The sequence below is a fragment of the Notechis scutatus genome, chromosome 6, assembly GCF_049901735.1.
Source record: "Notechis scutatus isolate UNSWTSFEM ecotype Mainland chromosome 6, rNotScu1.2, whole genome shotgun sequence".
In the NCBI taxonomy this organism is placed as follows: Eukaryota; Metazoa; Chordata; class Lepidosauria; order Squamata; family Elapidae; genus Notechis; species Notechis scutatus.
In genome coordinates, this window is record NC_142014.1 from 58,364,724 (window position 1) to 58,387,216 (window position 22,493).

The 22,493-nt window shown below is 36.4% G+C and overlaps 1 protein-coding gene across 1 annotated transcript in view; it reads left to right on the top strand.

Annotated features, from left to right (window-relative positions):
• Positions 1-22,493, top strand: part of NUAK1 (NUAK family kinase 1) — a 58,162-nt gene that overhangs the window by 27,470 nt on the left and 8,199 nt on the right. Inside the window, exons 2-4 of the mRNA XM_026694987.2 lie at positions 1,969-2,089; positions 16,699-16,850; positions 18,648-18,713. Coding sequence (XP_026550772.1) covers positions 1,969-2,089; positions 16,699-16,850; positions 18,648-18,713 — 339 coding nt within the window. The remainder of the gene's footprint in view (positions 1-1,968; positions 2,090-16,698; positions 16,851-18,647; positions 18,714-22,493) is intronic.

Consider the following 22,493-nt stretch of genomic DNA (forward strand, 5'->3'; position numbering starts at 1 on the left):
TCTTAACACTTGAAGCTGCTTTCTGTCCCTCAGGAATTGCTCAAGGATTTGTTCCTTTGTCTCTTTTTAAAATACATATTTAAAATTACATCCAGCCTTATTAACAGTTAGACTGTTGAGCTGATCCCTCAAATTAAAGTCATGATATAAAAAGAATATAGAATTTTTAAATTTTAAATTTTAAATTATAGGAGAACATGATGAAGATCGCCATTTTTTCCTGGAAGGATAGAGGTTTTATACAATAAATCTTTGTAATCTTGCTTTTAAAAATGTGATAATAGACTTTACTGTTCATGGGCAGGAACTAAAATAATTTGGCATTGCATCCAGAAGATAGAAGAAACATTTTGTTCATATTCTCCACCTAAATAAAATAGATTACTTATTTTGAAAATAATATACAATTCTATTCCTGAGTAAATCAAATAGTAAACCAAATGTACTCTAAACAAAGCTAATGTTTCATAGCATGTGAATAATAACTCCATCGTTATTCATAAAATATTTTGTATTGTTGGTGAAATAACATGCAGAATCAGCCTTAAAAATAATAATGTATATTAAATTATATTTGATAGCCTTTTCTGTATTTTCCTCTACTAGTACCTGATAGTAAAAACTAAAATCACACAATGAAATTAATAGAAAGTTTCCTACTTCATTTTAGCTTAAAGATAAGACAATGATTCAGTAATATTGTGGAATGAAAAGTAATATATTTTGGTTATCAAGCAGACGGAAGCAATGACAAATATTTATTTAAAACATCTAAATACTAAGCATTAAAATGATTCTGCTGTTGCATATCTATGTTTTGAAAACTTGCATCTTGTATTTTAAAGAAAATTATATGTGTATAGAGGCAGAAGTTTATTCATTCTGAATATGGATGGTTCAGATGTCCACATGTTGCCCTATTTGATCTTGGTAACCTTTTAAATTCTTGCCTCTGAAATGTAATACATATTCTCATGACTGTCCAATTATGATAAAAGATTGGCTATTGTTTCCTCTGTTCCCATGTTTTTTTTTTTTTTGGAGGGGTAGGTGGGGGAAGGTATCTACTCAGATGATTAAGGAAGGGTGCAGGAAGGGTATGGTTACTGAGTGATTGCTAAGTGCTTCAGGAAATATGGAAGTTCAGGATTCAGAGAGCAATATAGCAAGTAAGAGTTTCTTTTGGAATCAGCTGATGGAAATAGATCATGAGTTCATGTCTTAGATTTTAAAAAATTGTTATACTATAGTTTGTATATGAAATTAGACTGTATATGAAATTAGCGTGTGTGTGCACACACGCATACATACTAGCTTGATACCCATGCTTTGCTACAAAACTATGTGATCGGGCTTAGTTTTGGGGGAGGAAAATGATTTGCCTCTGCCTACCAGCATCCATTGGTTATTCAGTATTCATCTGGCTAGCGTCCTATCACTGTGTGAGAGAGTTGAGGGCTGTTTGGAAACTGAAACAGTATTTTCTGTGTGAGCAAGGAGACAGCAAGGAGCCTGGGTGTGGCTTAGCTCAACTGTTCTATACTAAAGCTGCTTGGTGCTGTGAAACTTAAAACTGAAATTCCTCTCCTCTGCTTGTGTTTTGCATTTGGAACATATTTCTTTTCAGGTGGGGAGGAGGAGTAGAATTCCTTAACACCAGAGCATATTAATAATAATATAGGAAATACTAATTCTCTGATGGTCATTTCAAAAAATCCTTTCTTAGTGAGCAACTAGAAAAAGGAACATACATGCCAAATTTCAAGTTTGTAGGCGTTACTGTTCTGGAGATTTTGTGATGATGCGTGAATGCGTTTTCACTTTTATATATATAGATATATACATTTTATTTTGCTCATTCCATGTTTTATCAGCATCAACAATCTATATTTATTTTCTGAACTCTCCTTATAGATTACTTTTATGTACTTTATTTTAAGAGTAATGATCGATTTCCTGAATTTATAGGTTGCAATAAAATCCATCCGTAAGGACAAAATTAAGGATGAACAAGATATGGTTCACATCAGACGGGAGATTGAGATTATGTCATCCCTCAGCCATCCTCATATCATCACCATATATGAAGGTTAGTGACATCATTTATACTATTTAAGTTTTCTTAAAATCAGTTTAAAGACGAGCAGATTTTTTCTACAATAGCTAGTTTTCCAATGTATCTCTTTGGATGACATGGTTAAGGTATGTTCATGAATGAAGCATCACAGATATTTGACATAGAGGCACTTGTTAAAATATTTGTACCATTGGAGATTAGTTTCTCTAGGAACTTCAGGCCAAGAAACTACAACAAAATCTAGATGTCACTATGCATACTGTATATTCAAGCAGCAGTTTCCTTCTTCATTCAAGCTTCAAAAAAGAATTCATCTCCAGTGTATCAAAGCCATGTAACAACAGTGTCACCACCATAGAAATCACATAGAATTAAACTTCCAGCCATTGTTTTTCTCAGGGGCGTTCATTGATAGGTGTACAGTCACTTCTACACTCTCCATAGGTGTAGGAAAATCCAGTAGTATTGTGACATTGCTCCATGCTGAATGAACTTGGATGGTTCTCAGAACTGAGAATCTGTGGAGGAAAGAATTCTGCAGACATAGGAAAAATAAATGAAGACCATATACAAGGAAAGATTTTATTTAAGATCCTTTTAATCTGAGTCCAGTTTGGATCAAACTTTCAGCTGTTATGACAATAGTATAAACATTATCATCCCAGAGTAGGCGGTTGGAGCAAACCCATATGGACCTTCTAAATTGATCTTGGTTCTGCAGACATCTATTTAGCAGATGAGATTTAGAAAGTAGTGTCTTACAATAGTATATATTGTATTAATTCTCTCCAGATGCTTTGCTGAGTCTTTTTGTTTTCATATTTGCCTAGTAGTGTCCATTACTTTAGATTAAAATGTGTTCTTTTGGAAGTAATTTTTTCCTAAGCTGCCATCCATGTCATTCACACTTGTGTTATTGTAAAGAACTATAAACCAATATAAAACATAAAACAATTTTTAAGTCCAATCTTGAAAAGCCCACCTAGTTGTTTCCAGTTTATTTAATTTAAACCAGTGTAACCTGGGCAAGGGTGCTATACAGAGGTGGTATTCAGCGGTTCTGACAAGTTCTGGAGAACCGATAGCAGAAATTTTGAGTAGTTCGGAGAACCGGCAAATCCCACCTCTGACTGGCTCCGCCCCCATCTATTGTCTGTCTCCCAAGTCCCAGCTGATCGACTAGGTCTTCTTTTGTTGCCTTGCACAGGAGAATGGAACTGGAAAGCAGGTTAGTGGGGTGGGGAGGGAATGGGATTTTGCAGTAATCTTCACCCAGGAGTGGGGAGGGAATAAAGATTTCCCCTGCAACGCCCACCAAGCCATGCCATGCCCACCAAGCCACGCCCACAGAACCGGTAGTAAAACATTTTGAATCCCACCACTGATGCTGTAAGGTGGTTGCTTACTACATTTGTAACTGGCACGTGCCTGATTAGATGACTTTGATAAATACCAAACTCTGATTCAATTTCTCACTCTTGCAAATTTTTAGTCATTGACATCTTGTGTCATTTAAATAAGCCATACATGCCATGGGGCCTACATTGGTAACGTGGTTTAAATATTTCAATGATCAGGCTATAGTACAAATAAAGGAAGTCCATAAAGAGCTGGCTGTTCTTGGGCTATAGTGGTTGGAGCCCCCTGTGTTGAATGTTAGATGAAAATGTTTAGAATATTCACCGCCTTGTTCTTTTTCTCTTTTTTTCTGCTCTGATTTGAGTTTTTTGTTTCTTGTTTTGTATTTTAACTTTTTGTACTGTAAGCCATCCAAATTGTTTGGAGTTGAGTGGCACACAACTAAAACAAATAAATAGCTATTCATCTGATTCTAAGTTGCAAAGGCAACTAATTAAATTGCAAAGGCAATATTGATTGTAATTATAAGAGCACATCTTACTTTTATATTCACAGATATTAAAGCAATTAAGGATAGAGGCATGTTCATGAATCACTAATTTGAAGAGTAGTTTTGAGTTCTTGATTTATATGGGGCTGTACATCTAATTAACTTGTGAAGTAAGATGGTTAGAGAGTATTCCAGCCGAAATAACATGCTGGATCTCCAAAGTTTAGTCTGCCATGGCTTTTCAGAGAAAAAGCTAACACAATTCGGGTTGTATAAACAGAGGCACAGAATCAAGATCACGTGAAATATCTGTACCGCTTTATAGTAAGAGCACACCTGGAATACTGCAACCAATTTTGGTCACCCTACTACAAAAAAGATTTTGAAACTCTAGAAAGAGCACAGAGAAGAGCAACAAAGATGATTAGGGGATTGGAGGCTAAAACATAAGAATGACTGCATGAACTGGGTATGTCTAGTCTAATGAAAAGAAGGACTAGAGGAGACATGATAGCAGTGTTCCAATATCTTAGGGGCTGCCACAAAGAAGAGGGAGTCAAGCTATTCTCCAAAGCAGCAGAGGGCAGGACAAGAAACAATGGTTGGAAACTAATCAAGGAGAGAAGCAACTTAGAACTAAGGAGAACTTTCCTGACAGTTAGAACAATTAATCAGTGGAACAGCTTGTCTTCAGAAATCATGGGCACTCCATCACTCGAGGTTTTTAAGAAGGAACTGGACAGTCACTGAAGACAACATTGCCTTCAGACTGCCCTTAATCCATAAGAAGGCAACCTCCACCTGAATTTTTGTCTACCTTTTAAGGTAGGCCAGGTCAGGAAACAGACATCACACCTATCATTGGAACTCTACTTCATTGTTACTGGATATAATGCATAATCTTCAAAGGCTTGATAAAGATTCCATCTTTCTTTTTTTACTAAGTAGAATCAAGACAAAGCAATCTTGATTCCCCGCCCCCCCCCCCCTTATCCCTCGTATCTATTTGGCTATGCCGATGTTTACAGTTCTTTTAAATTTTTCCTTAATTCAATATGGAATAGGGAAAAGAAAGCTGGTATATTTTGGAGATTCCATAGCGGTGTTTCTTGTTATCTATTCCCACAGAAAATGTTGGGAAGGAATTATATTTTAATCTACTGTTAGAGCTTTAGTTGCTGACCTATTAATTGAATCAGTTAAAACTCATAGGATTAATGGAAATCCAATTCCAACTGCTTGAATCACATACTGAAATATTTAAAAGGGTTTTTGTTTGTTGGAAGAAAGTCTGACTTTTTTTCAATTAAGTAAATTTTTAATAGATCTTAGAAATAGAGAAAGGGAAATAGCTGTGTCATCATGAGGAAAACAAATGGACCAAATATTCTTCCAGAATTCTGTTTAGCGCAAATCTGTATCTTGCTTAATGCTATTCATTAAAATAATTACATTACATAATAGCCCTTTCTAAAGTAGAATCAGGCAAACTTGAAGCTGTATTTCTGAGGCTGTCTGTAGACCGAAAGATAAATGCAAACAAAGAAACATTTGTATGAAAGTCCATCCATTAACAATTCCAGTATACTGTAGCAAAATATTGCTTACATGGTGAATATATCTTACAATAGCATTACATTTTGCAAATAATCTTCAATTCTCATGTTGGAGTCTCTTCTTTAAAAAAGAAATCAAAATTTATAACTAGAAACATTGTCATATATATTATTGAATGGTTATTGTAAACTGCTTTCAGATTTTCTATAAGGTGGTGCTATAGAAATAATGTGCAAATAATAATGCACTTAAATAATTAAGTGCCCTTTTTTCTTCTGTAACACACTAAATACATTAATGATGAATAAAGACGGTTGGGAGGAAGAAAGTAGAAAAAGAAAAAGAAGTAAGAAGTAAGGGAGAAAGATAAGGGAGAGGAAAAACTAACATCTGGCAAAACCTCCCCCCCGCCTCAAATAATAAAACCTATATTGGAGTTGAAGGTTCTGCATCTGGAAAAAATGAAGACTACTGGCTAATGAATGCATTGAGTATGAGCTGGAGGACCTTTAATAATATCAGGATTCCAAACATGTGCTTTCTTTAAACAGAATCCATGTTTTTGAATCTTTTAACCTTGTGTGGTTAATGGTGATTCACTTCTGCATTTATCAACTTAGCATCAAGACAAACTAGCCATTTTCACTTGTAGCTAAATCCATATGTATATAAAAAGGATTTCTTTTTTCAGAATTCTTTTTGGAACTTGATTAAAACAAATGTGTATCTTGTATTACCGGTAAGAAGCAGGCTCACCATTCATAATCAGAAGAAATTCCATCTTCTTCTCAGGATTGTAATTGGCAGCCTTTTGACAGCAGCTGGAAGGAAAGTACTTTCAAGTAATTTTTAAGGATTGGATGGATTAAGCTGGCTTCTCCAGAAGTGTTTTGATTATCATGGCATACATTTCAACTTAAAAAAAGCCCTTACTTTTCTTTTAACTTTCTCCTCCCTCCCATGTCCTGTATTCAATAACTAGATGAACAGAAACATCATGCTATGGAATAAAAAAAAAGCAGAAAAATAACCCATCTGGCAATACTTCATATACTTATAGAATTTGAAGAAAAAATAATATATAGTTCCTTAGTCATGTGGAACACAAAAGTGATATTAACTAAGGTGTTAGTAGATGGATCGTTTCAAAAATCATTTATTTATTCCTTCATTCATTTATTCATTTGTTCAATAGAGTCATAGCCCACTTTTTATTTGGAATCCCAAAGTGTTGTATATAGTGCACCCTCTTCTTTTCCCCCCACAACAGTAACCCACCAAAATAGGTTGGGCCACAGAAGTGCCTGACACAAAGTGAATCAACTTCTATGGCTGATGTCAGTGAAGATTATCAATCACTCAGGTAGAGTTGTCTGGAAGTTGCATTATGGCAACTTGACTTCTTGTTGTTTTGTTGCTTATCCAAGTAGCTTCTTCAGTATGGACAAGTTGGTTATGGGAACCCCATATACCGTATTTGCCGGCGATAAGACGACCGGCGATAAGACGACCCCACCACCACCGGAAACGCCTCCAGAAATCCCGGGGCTGCAGCGGCAGGGCAGAGTGCCAGGGCCGTGGGAAGAGCAGGAAGCTGCAGCCTCGGGCGGAGCGAGGCGAGCGGGATGAAGCGGAAGCGACGCAGGGGATCCAGGAAGCCAGAGGCGCCGCTGCTCCAACAAGCATCCGAAAAGCTGGCAGTGGATATACCGGCGTATAAGACGCACCCCCCACTTGGAGGCATGTTTTTCGGGCAAAAAGTCGCCTTATACGCCGGCAATACGGTATGTCCTCCAGGAGAGTTTCATTTCTCACCTAATCTGGATAGACTCATTAGGTGAGTAAGCAGAGAGTCATTGGGATGTAAATATTCTAACTCCTAAATCATTTGCCCTAGGTGGGTTGTTAAGCATGGCCACCTTAGTGAACCTCTGAACTGGTCTTAATCTTCCTGGGGACTGAAAGAGCAGCATAAAAAATGGGGGACAGGTTGTATCTGAGGCCTCCATCTCTATTAAGGGAAAGATTCTTTCCCACTTCTCCCAACCCATGGCTGAGATCCTAGTTATGGGTTTTCGTGCTCCTAATTCAACATCTTAATCTTACCCTTCTTAACATGTTTTCTGTGACAAGGGGAAAAAAAGGATGGAAGACAATATTGAAAGGTTACAACTGGAAAACAACATCTAAAGTATGCAATATTTCCATTGGCATGGGACAACTTATCATTAATATATAGATGATACCCCAATTATACATCTTCATATTTGGTTGGGTAGTAAATACAGTATCTGGTAGCTCTTAGGGCCTGAGTGGGGAATAACAAGCTCAAACTGAATCACGGTGAGATGGAGTGACTATGTATTCAAAGTTCAACTGAATTTTAGAATAATCCTTCCTTAGCTCATGAGAGTATTGTTCTCTCTTGGGCAGAGATTGTAGTTTAGGAGTCCTCCTGCTTGAGTAGAAGGTGGAGTCTGTGGCCAAGAGGACCTTCCTTTCCACATGTTGCAACTGTGGAAACTGTGGCACTTTCTGGATTAGGAGGCATGGCACATGGTTATTCGCCTTCTTCTTACTTTGTAATTAGACTGTTGTAGTTTGTTCTGTATGTGTCTATCCTTAAACACCATCCAAAATTTCAGCTGGTGGCCCATGCAGTGTCCCATGTAGTTGTAGATGTCCCTATATTTGTCCATGAGAGATCACTACTATGGGAGCTCAGTCTGATTCTGGTGCAATTCAAAATCATGTCATGACATTTGCTCCTGGCTGAGTCTGCCCATCCAGAAGTAGGAGAGAAGATTCATTAAGGGTCTCATCATCGAGGGAATGCAAGAACTTCACAATCAGACTTTCTCATGAGGAAGAATAATATTGACGAAGCTTGGTATGAAGATAATAACTTTAATAGCAACTCTTATTTCCAATATATCTTAAATTTATGTGAAAAGTGGAAAAGTCCACTCAAAATCTCCTTGAACTGCGAGATGGGTTGCTAATAAATTTGACAAATAACATAAATAAATAGAAAACAGTATATGCTAAATTATATAGCAAACAGGAACTTATACTTCCTAAAATGTGATTTGAAGACTGAAAAATCCTTACTGAAGTTAATGTCTAGAGGTAACTATATCTTTAATCTACAGGGACTCCCAGTGGCTACAGTGGGATATTGCCTAAGGGCCCTTTACATTTTAGTGCTACCTGTGTTTCAGGAATGATTTAGAAGACATGCATGTCATCTTATGTCAGTGAAGCATCTATCTGCTAGTCATTGTACATGTGAGCATGAAAAATATGCCAATTCAAAGCAATGTTGCTGAATCTGATCTGGGAAGGTCAGCTAGGTAAACCATTCATTGCAGTTTCTGCAGGTTCATGTATGAGAGCATACTAACTGCCTCAACACAACTATACTAAAAGCATTTACAATCAGCTGGTTAGAACCCTGGTTACTGCTTTAGTCAGGGGTGCGATTCAACCGGTATAACAACCGGTTCGGTGAGTGCACGCTGCACGCACATGCTCCGCATTTTAAAAAGCTAATACTTACCTTCAACGGCAGCTGAAGAAAACAGCTGAGGTGCGGCAAACTGCTCTTCTACGCGAATCAGCTGTGCTCTAACAAAAAGACATAAAGGTCAGGAAAGAGCAGGGGCAGGCAGGCGAGCCCACATGCTCGTTGGAGCAAACTGGTTCAGAGCCAGCTGATCATCAGAACAAGAGGTTCGCCCGAATCAGTCCGAACCTGGAGAAACCCATCCCTGGCTATAGTGCTGACTGCCTGTGTATGTTGTCAGTCAGACAGAGAGAGTCTACTTGTCACCTTAGCCCTGCCTCTCTGCGTACTCTGAGAACTGATTCATAAAATTGGATTAGTGGTTGAAAACTGGTTGGTTGAAGCATTAAATGGAGAATTATGAGCAAAAATATTCAGAAATCTGATCATGGTGAATAATCTTGAGTACAGTTACCAATGATGAGTTTGTATGTTCTATGTTAAATAGAACTGCAATCTCACATATACTAATCTCCCTCCCAGAAATGTAATAAATATGATAATATATATCTAAACATGGGATTTAATTGTGCTGGTGATGTATTCACTTCACCTACTTACTACTCAGAAGTTTCTATTGAGAAATATTATTGACATATTGTGTTCAAATTGTGATGAAGAAAGATGTCCAATAAATTAATTGATACATAAAATCATCAGGACATGTTTTCATAGTACATCAGATATATAATTAAGTTAATTGTTAAAAAAACTGGAAAAGTTGCTTTGTGAACAGAATGTATAGATTACATTGCACACATAAAATGCTGACTATATTAATATGTGTAGATTTGATTCCAAATACTTCATTCTGGATTTTTTTTTCAAAATAGCACACCTAAAATTTCATCTTAAATGCTTTTAGTGCCTATTCATTGGTATTCTTCATAAAAAAAATCTTTATTAAATTAAACAGGAAAAATCATGTTGTGCTGAGGGTCATCTCTGTCAACTCTATGAATTTGTTATGTCAGCGATTTAGCTTAGTTGCTTTAAAAATAGTATTTAACTATTAACTAATTCAGTTCCTTTTAGTTCAACTTTTGGCACTCTATTTCTATTGTTTGTACCTGGTAACACCCAAGACTGGTGTGTGTGTGTGTCTGTCTGTGTCTGTCTGTGTAAAACCTGATGATTGAGAATGAATCTAATCTCAAAATCACATGCTCCACAGCACTTCACATCCTTGCAGTCAGTATAATTTAACACCTAAAACTCCTTATTCAAAGAAATCCAGACTATCAAGGTTAAACAAAATTGGCAATTTGCCATATTTTCGAAATTTAAATAATTTATATCATACGCTTCAGCCACTGTGACTCTGGGTTTCTCAGACCTGGGCCTCATCTTTGTTCAATTCCTGTAACCTAGTTGTAGGTGGAAAAAAGCATTTTCTCTAATGTCCAGATAAATGTTATGGAAGTTTGTTATGATGGCAAAATAATTTGCCTGAAAATCTGAAAACTTGTTAGTGTTTATTGGAGAAAAAAATATTATATTGCCCTTGAGCTCCTGGAGGAAAACCTGCTTATAAAACCAGGGGATAAATAATAGAATATTACAATATTTTTTCTGAGAAATATTGTTGTGGGAAAGTAGGCAAGCATTGCATTCTCCTTTTAGAAGTCATGCTAATAGGAGTGACTTTTCTTTGCTGAAAGAGCTAAGCCATTATGGTATGCATTAGTTGACTCTCATACATATTGTACTGTTGTAAGATCTTATCAAAAGTAGCATAAGGGCCTCTAGAAGGAAGTAAGAATGATATCAGTCATGATTATATGAAACCGCTCGTAAATGTTTAATTGACACATATATAATTATAGTTATTAACTATGGCACTTTGATTTTGAAAAGCTACACTAACAAAATGTTTAACTTCTTTTTATAAGAGACATGAATATGCCTGAGTTCAGGTCTAGAACTCCAGAATTAATAGGAATCTAAAACTTGACATTTTTTGGTTAGGATTTTGGGTATGAACAAAACCAATCAAAAAAATATTTCCAAATTTTATTTATATTTTATTTGTGGTATTGTACTCAGTATTCTATATCTAGTCAATTCATAAAGCAAACAATCTTCAGTGGTTAATAAGTATTGCTATTAACAAATGCTTTATAATGTTATGTTTAACATATGATGATGATGATCTGAATGGTACTTAATTAAGTGAAGGTTTGAGGGACACAGTTGTATATATTAAATTGCGTAAAACATTATTTGATAAAGTTTACAACATTGATGTAATAATTTGAAGCATGTTCTAGAGCATTGGTAAAGTTTTATTCTAGCAATGTTAATCATATTGGACCGAACAGATAAATTGTAATAGATTTTAGATAATATTTTTCCAACAATTTAAATATATGTAAGAAAAAAAAGGCTTTTTTTACTTGAAGAATTTTAGCTTTTGGTCAGTGAAAAAGTTATACCCGCATGTGCCTCTGAAATTGTATTTATTTGCTGTTCTGATTCAACTATCCTTTAATATAGGAGCTCTTTGTATCATTGCAATGGTACTTCTGACTATAGCTATTGGGGGTGTGTGTGTAATAAAAACACCCCTTTATGGAAAAGATACCAGATGGAAGGAATGTCAACACACTGAAACTAATTTAGGAGATTGTTCTGATATAGAGCAAAGGCATGAGGAGAATTCAGATGTTCTAGTGTGAGGCGATTGATTGCCTCTCTTAAAATAACAAATCAAAATTCTTATCCTGAGGTTACATGTAAACAAAAAGCAATCAACTCTCAAGGTAGATGTCTGGTTTTTTTTTTTTGAAAAATAAAAATAAAAAATAAGCATCTGCAGCTTTCAGTGAAACTAGGATTCCAAAATAAAAAAATAAATTCCCATCTTAGTTATAAAATAACACTTATAAAGGATCTAAAAACCATGAAAGAATTAGGCAGAATGGTCCATGGCTGTTCAAATTCAGTAGGGTATGTCACTGCGCATATACCAATCTACCAGTTTCGCTTTAAAAACATGTTGGCTTAATAATGAAGTCTCAGTTTTCCTTTTAATGACCAAGTATGTTTTAAAGAGGAATATGATGCCTCACTGGATGCAAAGAATTCAAAAACTCTTAATAGGCAGAAGTAGAGGGAAGACTTTGTGCTAGTGAGGTTTTCTGTTTTATAGCTCTAAATAGAAGCTGAGCTCATCATTTCAACATTCTAAATATAGTTAGACAAATTACATTCAGGAATTATTATGAATAGTAGAATAATAGGCTGAGAAACGCTGTGTTACAAAATGTACTTCGACTCAGACATATCCTTGGTAACGAGAATTAAATTCTTTCCCAGTTTTACATTCCTTATGTTTTAGTAAAATCCAAAGCCAAAATATGTGTTTTCAATTAGCTGTTCAGAAACAAGGAATTAAAAAATAATGCAGAGACAAAGATATCAAATAAACAAATTCTTTTTTAGAGTCTAAGGGCGGAAGTAAATATATTCAGTGTTTGAAACATAAATACTTTAGACTAATTGCATAAAGACCTTCTGGAATAGTTTATGGAACTGGAAAAAGCATATATACACATCCTATTGAAGAATTGTACAGGTAGTTCATGACTTACGAACATTCCTTTAACAAAAAGTGATTTATGACCAGTTCTCACACTTCTGACCATTGATTGCAGCATTCTCACAGTCATGTGATCAGGTTTCTGGCGCTTGACAACTGGCATGTATTTAGGATGGTTGCATCATCCTGAGGTCAGGTGATTGCCATTTACAACTTTTTCAAACAATTTCCGACAAGCAGTCAGTGAGGTAAGCTGGATTTGCTTAATGACTGTGAGATTCACTTAAGAATTGCTTTGTTTAGCAACAGAAATTCTGATCCCAATTGTGGTTGTAAGTCGAGGACCACCTTTATCACATTTTAGGTTTTTCCTGCAGTATTTATTTAAGAGCTGTGGTGGTGCAGTGGTTATAATGTAGTACTGCAGGCTACTTCTGCTGACAGCTGGTTGCCTGCAATTTGGCAGATCAAATCTCACCAGGCTCAAGATTGACTCAGCCTTCCATCCTTCCAAGGTGGGTAAAATGAGGACCCAGATTGTTGTGGGCAATACACTGATTCTGTAAACCGCTTAAAGAAGGCTGTAAAAGTGCTGTGAAGCGGTATAATTCTAAGTGCTATTACTATTTGTATCCCCACCTTTATCATTTTTACAAATAAGGCAGTGAACATATCCAACACACTTTCTTCCTCCTCCTATTTTTCCACAACAACAACCCTGTGAGGTGGGTTGGGCTGAGAAAGAATTACTGGGCCAAAGTCACCCAGCCAGCATTCATAGCTAAGGCAGGACTTGAACTCATGCGCTGCCTTTCTCTAGCCTGATGCCTGAACCACTACCTCAAAGTGGCTTCCTCCCCCTGCTCCAACATGACTTCTATAGAGATGAAATGAAATTTACTTTGCTGGATAAATAGCAGCGTGGTAATATCTGAGCAGGTAAATAAATATTTGTCGGAAATATTTAGTTATCCTGTAAATTCTTCCAGGCTGCATCAAAAAATCCAAGTTCTATTTTAAAGTAAAGTATTTATTTACATAACAAGATTCTTATTTAAGGAACTTTCTTTTTGAAAAGGATGTGGGTGGACAGGGGGCAGGTGAAGATGGAAAACATTTGTACATTGAAACAAGATGATTAACATGTATTGCCAAGACTGAAATGTAGGCAGCTGTTAGAGAATAACTAAGAATCAGAGCCAAAGAATCCCACATAACCACAAAATCCATTGTTTCTCAAACAGAATCTCATCCCAAGTTGAATTTGTAATCTTTCCAGGCTAGGAGCCTTGTAACAATCTTAGGTAGATGAATTCAGTGTAGGGACTGAGAATACTTCAGTTTCTCAACCTTGGTAGCTTTAAGATGTATGGACTGGATTTGAAGTCGTCACATCTTAAAATTTGCCAAGGTTCAGAAACACTGATCTAGGGTGATGTTCTGATCGATTGCTAAAAGGCAGTGTAGACAGAACTGAAATGTAGCCATAGTAAATAGACATTCTTGGTTGGCAGTTTTTATTATATTATATAAGTCCTATTCAGATCCTTCAAAAATATGAGTTTGTTGCTTACTTTTATTTTTTCTTATATCAGAATTTATCCACCCATCCATTTAGGTAATGTCCAACTCACTCTTGGTGACTCTGGGTGTCTTTCAAAGATAAAATCCCAATATAAATCCTTATGGCTCCCAACAGCCCTGGCCACAACTATCAGACCAGCCACTTGATGGGCTACATACCATTCTAGGGTCCTCAAGCCTGTAGGCAGAACCATGTCTTCAGGACATTAAAAAAGAGTGTCAGAGTGTAGGCCAAACTTACCTCTGCAGGAATGATATTTCCTAAGTCTTCTTGGTCCTGCTAGATGGACCTCCTTAGGATGGGGGACCTTCCTAAGGGAAGAGGGGAAGCAGAGAAAGTACTGCAGTACCTATTTATCTACTTGTATTTGCTTGCTTTCGAATTGCTAGGTTGACAGGAACCAGGACAAGTAATGGGAGTTCACCCCATTGTGTGGTGCTTGAGGGTTGAACTCACACTGTCAACCTTCCAGCTGACAAGCTCAGTGTCTTAACTGCTGAGCCATCGCCTCACCCCCCACCCCAATGAGTCTGCAGAAGCCCATGGATGAGGGTCAGATTTCTTGGTTCCTATCAATACTGACTGAGATCAATCACAGAGGAAGGAATTGAACAGAGCAGCATAGTACCCACCACTCCCAACCCCCAAAGCCACTCCAGAAGGATACCATAGTTGATGGTATTGAAGGCTGTAGAGAGATCAAATACAGCAAAGATGCATGCACTACTCCATCCTGCTCCTGCCAGGCATCGTCAAAAGGCATAACCAATGCCATTTCAAAGAATATAAAGAAGGTTTTTGTTTGACCAATTCCTGTAAGAAAAGAACAAACGAACCGTTCTAGTGAACAGATTCCTAACGTATTTTAAATAGTAATCTTGTTATGTATCATAGTCATTGATCCACATCTCTATAGTATCTCGTATCATTAATTTTTTTTCCTGAAGTAGTTGGTGGTAGCAACAGCACAGAGCCTAAATAGAAGCTGTCCCGGATTTAGAATAATCTGCATTATGATGACAGGTCATAAATCAAATGGAGCAAAAACACAGTGAGCCAAGCATTCCAAATAGTTATACCAGAATTGGTTATAGTATAACTAATACTATATGAAGCTTGAAATTTAGATTTTAATAGGAAAGAATAGAAATTTAATTCATTTTTAACTATTGGACCGTGTTGAGTTTCAGATACCAGTTTCCTGACATTTCACAGGCAATGTGGCTGGCATCTTCAGAGGCAAGGTGGTTTGTATGACGCATAACTCCATAGAGCTTTGGGATTATGTACCACACAGCCTCTGAAGATGCCAGTTGCCTGTGAAATGTTATGAAACTGTCTGTGTGACGCATAACCCCAAAGCTCTATGCACAGTTAAAGATTTCATTGGCCTTGAATATCCACACATTTAATTTTAATAGCATATTCATTTTCCTTGACATAGTAATACACACTTATTCCATAGTGAAAACCTGGATCATGAAGACAGGCAAGGCAAGCAGAATATGTCAAGCGCGAGAGCTCACTGGATACTGTGCTTCCTTATTTTTGTATAAGTGACATAATTTATCGACAGCACACATTATTTTATATTTTACCTATTTACTCCTCTTCAAAAGAGCATCAACCGACTGCGTAAGTTTCATATTACATGTTGATTGCTAATAGTAATCCATTTTTCTCTATTAATGGCAGCATGACCAAGAAAAAGGTGTGATTTCAGTTTCAGACCTCATTTGTGCTCCAAGTGGGAAATTCATATTTTTTATTAAGCAAGGAAGGAAATGTATTAAATATTGTGTTGTTGGTTTATCATATTCCTGAAGCAAATTCTGCAGCTCATATAAATTACTTGATTGGTTACCTGTGGCGATCAAAGTTATTTATTAAACATTTTCTCCCTATTCACAATATCTTTCTCTTTTTTTGCTTGTTCTTTCCTAATTAAAAACAGGCCTTCAAATAAAATGCCTATTTATATTTATGAAAATGAGAAAAAAATGTAGTCGCAACAATTTTTATGAGGTTACTAGAAGAACCTAGGAAAACATTAGGGGAAAATGTTACTGAATTTTTATTTGTATTTGCATTGAAACACTATCTGTTGATTAGTAGGAAGATTGGAATTAATTTTCACTATTTTAAATCCTTTGTTTCAATTTATGGTTCAAAACTGTATCAGAGTATTTATAAGGTATGATGTTTATAAGGTATCTACTCTATGACAAAATTTCTCTTGAAATACATATTTTGATAGAAGATATGCTTAGAATTGTGAAAAACATGTCAAAGTATTATAAACTGTTAAAAGTATTTTAAATTTTTAAAAATGTGCCTAATTCTGTTTCTAAACTGCAAAAATGATAAATTAAGAAAGAACATGAAACTGCTCTTGACTTGAAACTGAGTAATTTGTGCTTCTCTACATTAGAAGATGCTAGCTCTGATTACTTATAAGTGTATATGAGTATTTTGTATTTAATTCATCAATATAATAAAAGTATTTGTTTCTATTTTATCTTAGTATTTGAGAACAAAGATAAAATAGTGATCATCATGGAATATGCAAGTAAAGGGGAATTGTATGATTACATCAGTGAGAGGCGAAGGCTAAATGAAAGGGAGACAAGACACTTTTTCCGGCAAATTGTTTCAGCAGTTCATTATTGTCATAAGGTGAGTAAAAAATATTTGGAGGTGTGTGGTGATAATCTTTGCATTATGTGCACTTCCTTTCATACCCGATTTCAGACTGTAAGATGAAATTATATCAGAGCAACTAAAAATAGGTTTCAATTTAGTGTAGGCCTCTCTTTCAAGCAAGTTGGGTTCTAGACAAATAGCAACTCCATCTTTTAAAAAATTCAGTTTCAGCCTGTTTTGTTTCATTCCATTGTTTCCACTGCTTTTCCTGTCCAATAAAATGATACCTCATTCTGAACTGACCAATTTGCTTACTCACTGCTGAAAAATGAGATTTACAACCTCAAACCTGCAGCTGTCGCGGCATCCCCATGGTCACCTGATCGCAAATTTGGGTGCTTGAACACAATCAGTGTGCATTTAGAATAGTCAAAGTCTCCTGTGGTCACAGGTTCACTATTTGCAACCTCCATAGCCAGCTTCGCATAAACAATGGGAAAGCTGGCAGGAAATTGCAAGTAGTGGTCATGTGATGTTGCACTTAATGACTGCAGGTTATTTGCTTCAAAACTGCAGTCAGAAGTGATGTAAGTTGGATTCAGTCATGTTTCATATTATGACTGTATTACTTAGAGATGGAGTTGCCAATTGTGATAAGTAAGAAAGGACTACCTGTATCTTCTTTCAGTAGTTTCATGTAATTCTGATGACTGCCAGCTGCTAGTGGTTTGGCAGTTTGAGTCTCACCAGCTCAAGACCAACTCAGCCTTCCATCCTTCCAAGGTCGGTAAAACGAAGATCCAGATTGTTGGGGGCAATATGCTGACTCTAAGCCACTTAGAGAGGGCTGTAAAACAGTGTTTCATAAGAGTGACCACTTCATTTTCAATCTCATGCCTAGGTCTGAAGCTCAACTGTGAAAGGGTTGAGCTTCAGGATTATTTCTAGCTTCTGTGCAAGAAGGGAAAGTTGGAAACTGTACAGGATTTATCCAAAATGATGAGATGAAAAAGTGTCCTCTTCAGGAAGGGGTATACCACAATCTTCAAGACAAGAAGCACAATCCCTCTCAAATTCACATGCAATCACCCTATCTACCTTCCTGAAGGAGCCTAGTGCAGCCTGGGGTCCACCCAGAGAGCTCATGCTGCCAAAAACTCTGTCCACACCTTCAGAGTTCGCAAGATCAGAAGAATCCCTGCAAGTTGTCCTTGCATAATAATGGCATATTAAGAGACGCTCCAGGCTGATTATATTGTTATGAAAGTGGTTCCAATAGGATTAATTTATGCTGCAGGGAACATAGCATGAAATACACAAAACCACTTAAAACACACAGATTGTAGGTTTTACTTTTATAATTTTAATATTAATGAATTTGAAGAAGTTATGAGATTTCAGGCTCATATTGAAGCAGCCTTTGAAGGGTACAGTATAAGTCATCATGCCTAAAAAGGCTAGCAGCTAGAATTACTGGGCCTTTTGCAAGTACTGTACTAACATACCTTGATAGGGATTGTTTTCTAATGCCTGGGAAGAATATATTACTTTTACATTGTGAGGGGCAGATTGGCGTTGGGATTAAGTTCCGAAAAGAGTTCCCCTGCTGTTTTACAGGCTTTGTGGGAGGACAAATTCCAGTCATTCTTCTCCTAACCACACAGCAAGTGACTAATGCATCTCCTGTCACTAGTTACTAGTGTTATGACTGAAGTGTAAATGCAAAGACCACCCTGATGCTTTGCTTCTTTAATCCAGTCAATATTAAACCCCGCTCCTCTAGAATCTCCTTTATATTCATCTGCATGTTTTCTTTATTTCTTCTTTCAGAATGGTGTCGTTCACAGGGATTTAAAACTGGAAAATATTCTTCTTGATGACAATTGTAACATCAAGGTAAACAGCCTTCATAATCTTTAAATATATATTGCCTTAAACATTTTTTTTATCAAAGTTGCTACTTTGAAGCATCTGTTTACAGAATAAACAGACTATCTTTGTGATGATTTAAAAATGAATTAAGACTTTTATTTACTTTAAAACTAAAGTAGTAGTTTTCCTCCCTTTTAAAAAAGCAATAACAGCAATCAACACAAAGGTTAGTAGATCCCTTTCGCAAGATAATGTATTTTACAGATGACTTTTTTGCTGGCTGCTGGGACCATGCACACTTTTTTGGCTTACAGGTTTCAAGTGCTTATTTCACCCTCTGAACATTCCTTTGATTGCATCTGAAAAATAAGCAAATCCACTTTCAAAATAAACTCAAGCAGAGCACATGCCCTTCATTAGGAAGTGGCCTTAGAACTCCAGGCACAATGATAGCTTTCAGATTAGCTTTTGGTGATGTCATAACTATGTCAAAAATCTTTAGTAAAAGCATGGGAATGACCTTTTCATTCTTCTTGGAAAAAAGGGATGGCTAAGATACAAGCTACGTGATGCTTTTATGGGAAACTCTTCCTGCTTCCAAAAATCCACATTCCATTGTTTAAACTTCTAAGTATGCTTAATTATATAATATTATAATTATATAATAAAGAGTTTTCTTATATTGGATCAGGTTCCTTAAGGTATAGCATGAAAGCACATGATGCTGTAACCAGGGTGATATAAAACAGATCCCAACCTGGTCAATAACTACAATTGGCATATCATCTAAGAACCCCATTAGTGGTACTTGGAATGTAAATAAATCCCTTTTTCCTCAAATATATGTAATACTTAATGAGTGGTATTGGTCCATATCTAAGAAACACTCTTAGTAATAATTCTTTCCATACAACATGGATTCTAGTGATTCATGAAAGTCCAAGAAATGTATTATTAAATATATCACACATTTATTGTATTTCATTGTAAAATTGCTATTTTGGTTGTCAGATTTGGTTGCATATATTCCATAGGGATTGATCAATTTATCCAATATAGAGGACAGGGATGTCAAAATCAAGCCCAAGGGCTGAATCTGGCCCATGGTGTGCTTAGATCTGGCCCACGGGGCTGCCCTGGAAACAGCAAAGGGCCAGTCTGCAGTGCAGAGGATTGCAGGAAGCCATTGCAGCCAAAAATGGAGCTTGGGAGGCCATTTTCACTGGCAGAAGGCTTGGGCCACCACAGGTGCCCTGATATGAGTGATATCAAACTGGTTATGCCCACCCTGGCCCTCCGAGGTCAAATACAACCCTAATGTGGCTCTCAATGAAATCAAGTTTATACCCCTAGTGTAGGAGACGAATAGAAGATGCATCTGGTAAAATGAGCTGTAGTTCATAAAAGCTTATACCGTTAAATAAAATGTGATAACTTGAAAGATGCTACCAGACTCCATGTGATCTAATATAAGGTATATATAGATATTGATTGTATATATTACATTGAACTACTAGTAATTGTAAGGTTCTTCCTATGAAAGTCCCTTGAGGTTCTGAGTAATATTAGTGTTTCTCAGGCAGTTATTTGGTGGAAGTAACATTGGAATCTGCTTCAGGACATGGATGAGGCAGACAGCGGGTGGGCAAATTATAAAATGTGCCTGGTGTCATCATCTAAATGTAGCAACCTATGTAGTTGCATCAGAATTTGCGGCTCAAACACAGAATGGTGGCTTTTACATTGTGATATTACTATACATATCATCATTTTGGCTTTCTTATAGGTCACGGGTGTCAAACTCACTGCGTCACATTGCTGTCATGTGTATCGCGATGTTTTTCCCATTCACGGAGCTGGGGTGGGTGTGGACTGTGCATGACGCATCTGGCCCGTGGGCCGCCAGTTTGACACCCCTGTTATAAGTTGAGGGCTGTGCCTAGTATTTGATTCTTGTATTTGTGTTAGCATGAACAAAGAATTGCATAATGAAACATTGTATTCTACGAATTAAATTCTTTATGAAAAAATTGAATGAGAATTCATTAAAAGTTCTACCTTTTCTGTGAGTTAAACAAAGTCTGATGTTTCTTATCTTCAATACATGAATGCCTCTGTCACAGCTAACCACTGCTTCAAGGTCATTGTGATTCTTGCTTCTCATCTCTCCTTTTATATTTCTACCTATGTTTTCTGTTTCTCTCCTTCTCCTCTCACATTATACAGTATGTACATATACATGAAACACATTTTTTCAGTATCACAATGTGGACTGGGATCCTATAAAAATGTACATTATATGCATTTAGATGGTTTTAAGATACTCTGGGGTATATATTTTTTCCATAGAAGTCTATAGAAGGATACCCTTTTGTGGGGGGAAAATCATAAAACCTTTATTAAAGTGTAATTTTAACATAATACAAGCCAGTGCTTTTTATGTCATGGATATATAACTGATAATACTATATTATAATAAAACTGGCAGCCTTTGACAGTGTGCTCTGAGAGATAGACCAGTGTTTGGTTTTTGCACTATTGCCTAGATTTTTTTTTCCTCTTGATGTTTGAAATGAGGTTTGTATTTTTTTATATATAAATCATAATTCCCCAAAATAATTTGGCCAAAACCAGAACCCTTCTGGCAACAATCTTTCTTCCTAATCATGGAAATTGAATTCAGTCCTCTTCCAAGATACCCTTTGTGGGATCTCACCATATCTGTTACTTCCTTGTAAGAAATGTAAGATGGAAACCGTCTTCCTTCTGCTTCTGTCTCTTTTTCCATTGTAAAAGATGTAAGTACATTTGATGGGTCTTGTCCAACACGCATTGAATTCCCCTCCCTGTCTCTCTCTCTCTCTCCCAGTCTGAAAGCGGACAAATTTGTTATGTCTGCTAGAGAAGGAGTCACCTTCGGTTATGTGGCATCTCTCTTACAGCCTCTTCCCTTTCTCCCTCCCATTATGTATTTTTCGTAATGTGAATTTCAAGAGGAAAAAAATGAAACTTTGCTTAGTTTATTCCCAATGGCCCAGTACCTGAACTAGGTATGAAAAATAACTTTCCCAGTGACCTACATAGTTAAGCCATATTTACTTAACAACTGCAGTGATCCTTTTAACAACTGTGGCAAAAAAAGGTCACAAAATTGGGCACAACTTATTTAACAACTGCCTTGCCTAGCAACAGAAATTCTGGTCCCAATTGTGAGGACTATATATAAAGTTGATGATTACATATAAAACCAAAAGTTGTTTTGTTACTCTTTGCACTCTTTTAGTTGTAAAATCCCTTTCTAGCCAAAACCCCTTTAATCTTGGATTCAATTTTGCTATTATTCCATTTATATAGTGGAACAATGCAATCATTTGTCCAACAGGACAATGCAGTCCTATTTTGAAATTTCTGTACATATACAGTACACATCTACACCTATAGTCTTATATTTCTCCATTTTCACAGTGCTTAGGACTACCTCTTTTTAAATTGTTTTCTTAATATTATTTGTTTAAATTTGACTTGCTGAGCAATTTACTCACTGAGTATAAAGCTTAAAGCTAGTGCTTTCTCCAGTATTACAATTTAGGTTAAGCTGAAATTGTTCCCTTAAAAATGTTCCTTTACACTACAAATACAATGAAATTTACTCATGGAGTATGAAACTTACGTTCCATCCAATTTTGAGTTAATTCAGATTACCCTAAGCTCAAATATTGGAGAAGGTATAAGCATCATATTCAGTGAGTAAATTTCATCACATTTAATATAAGTAGTGGAAACAATCATTTCCTTGAGGATAAG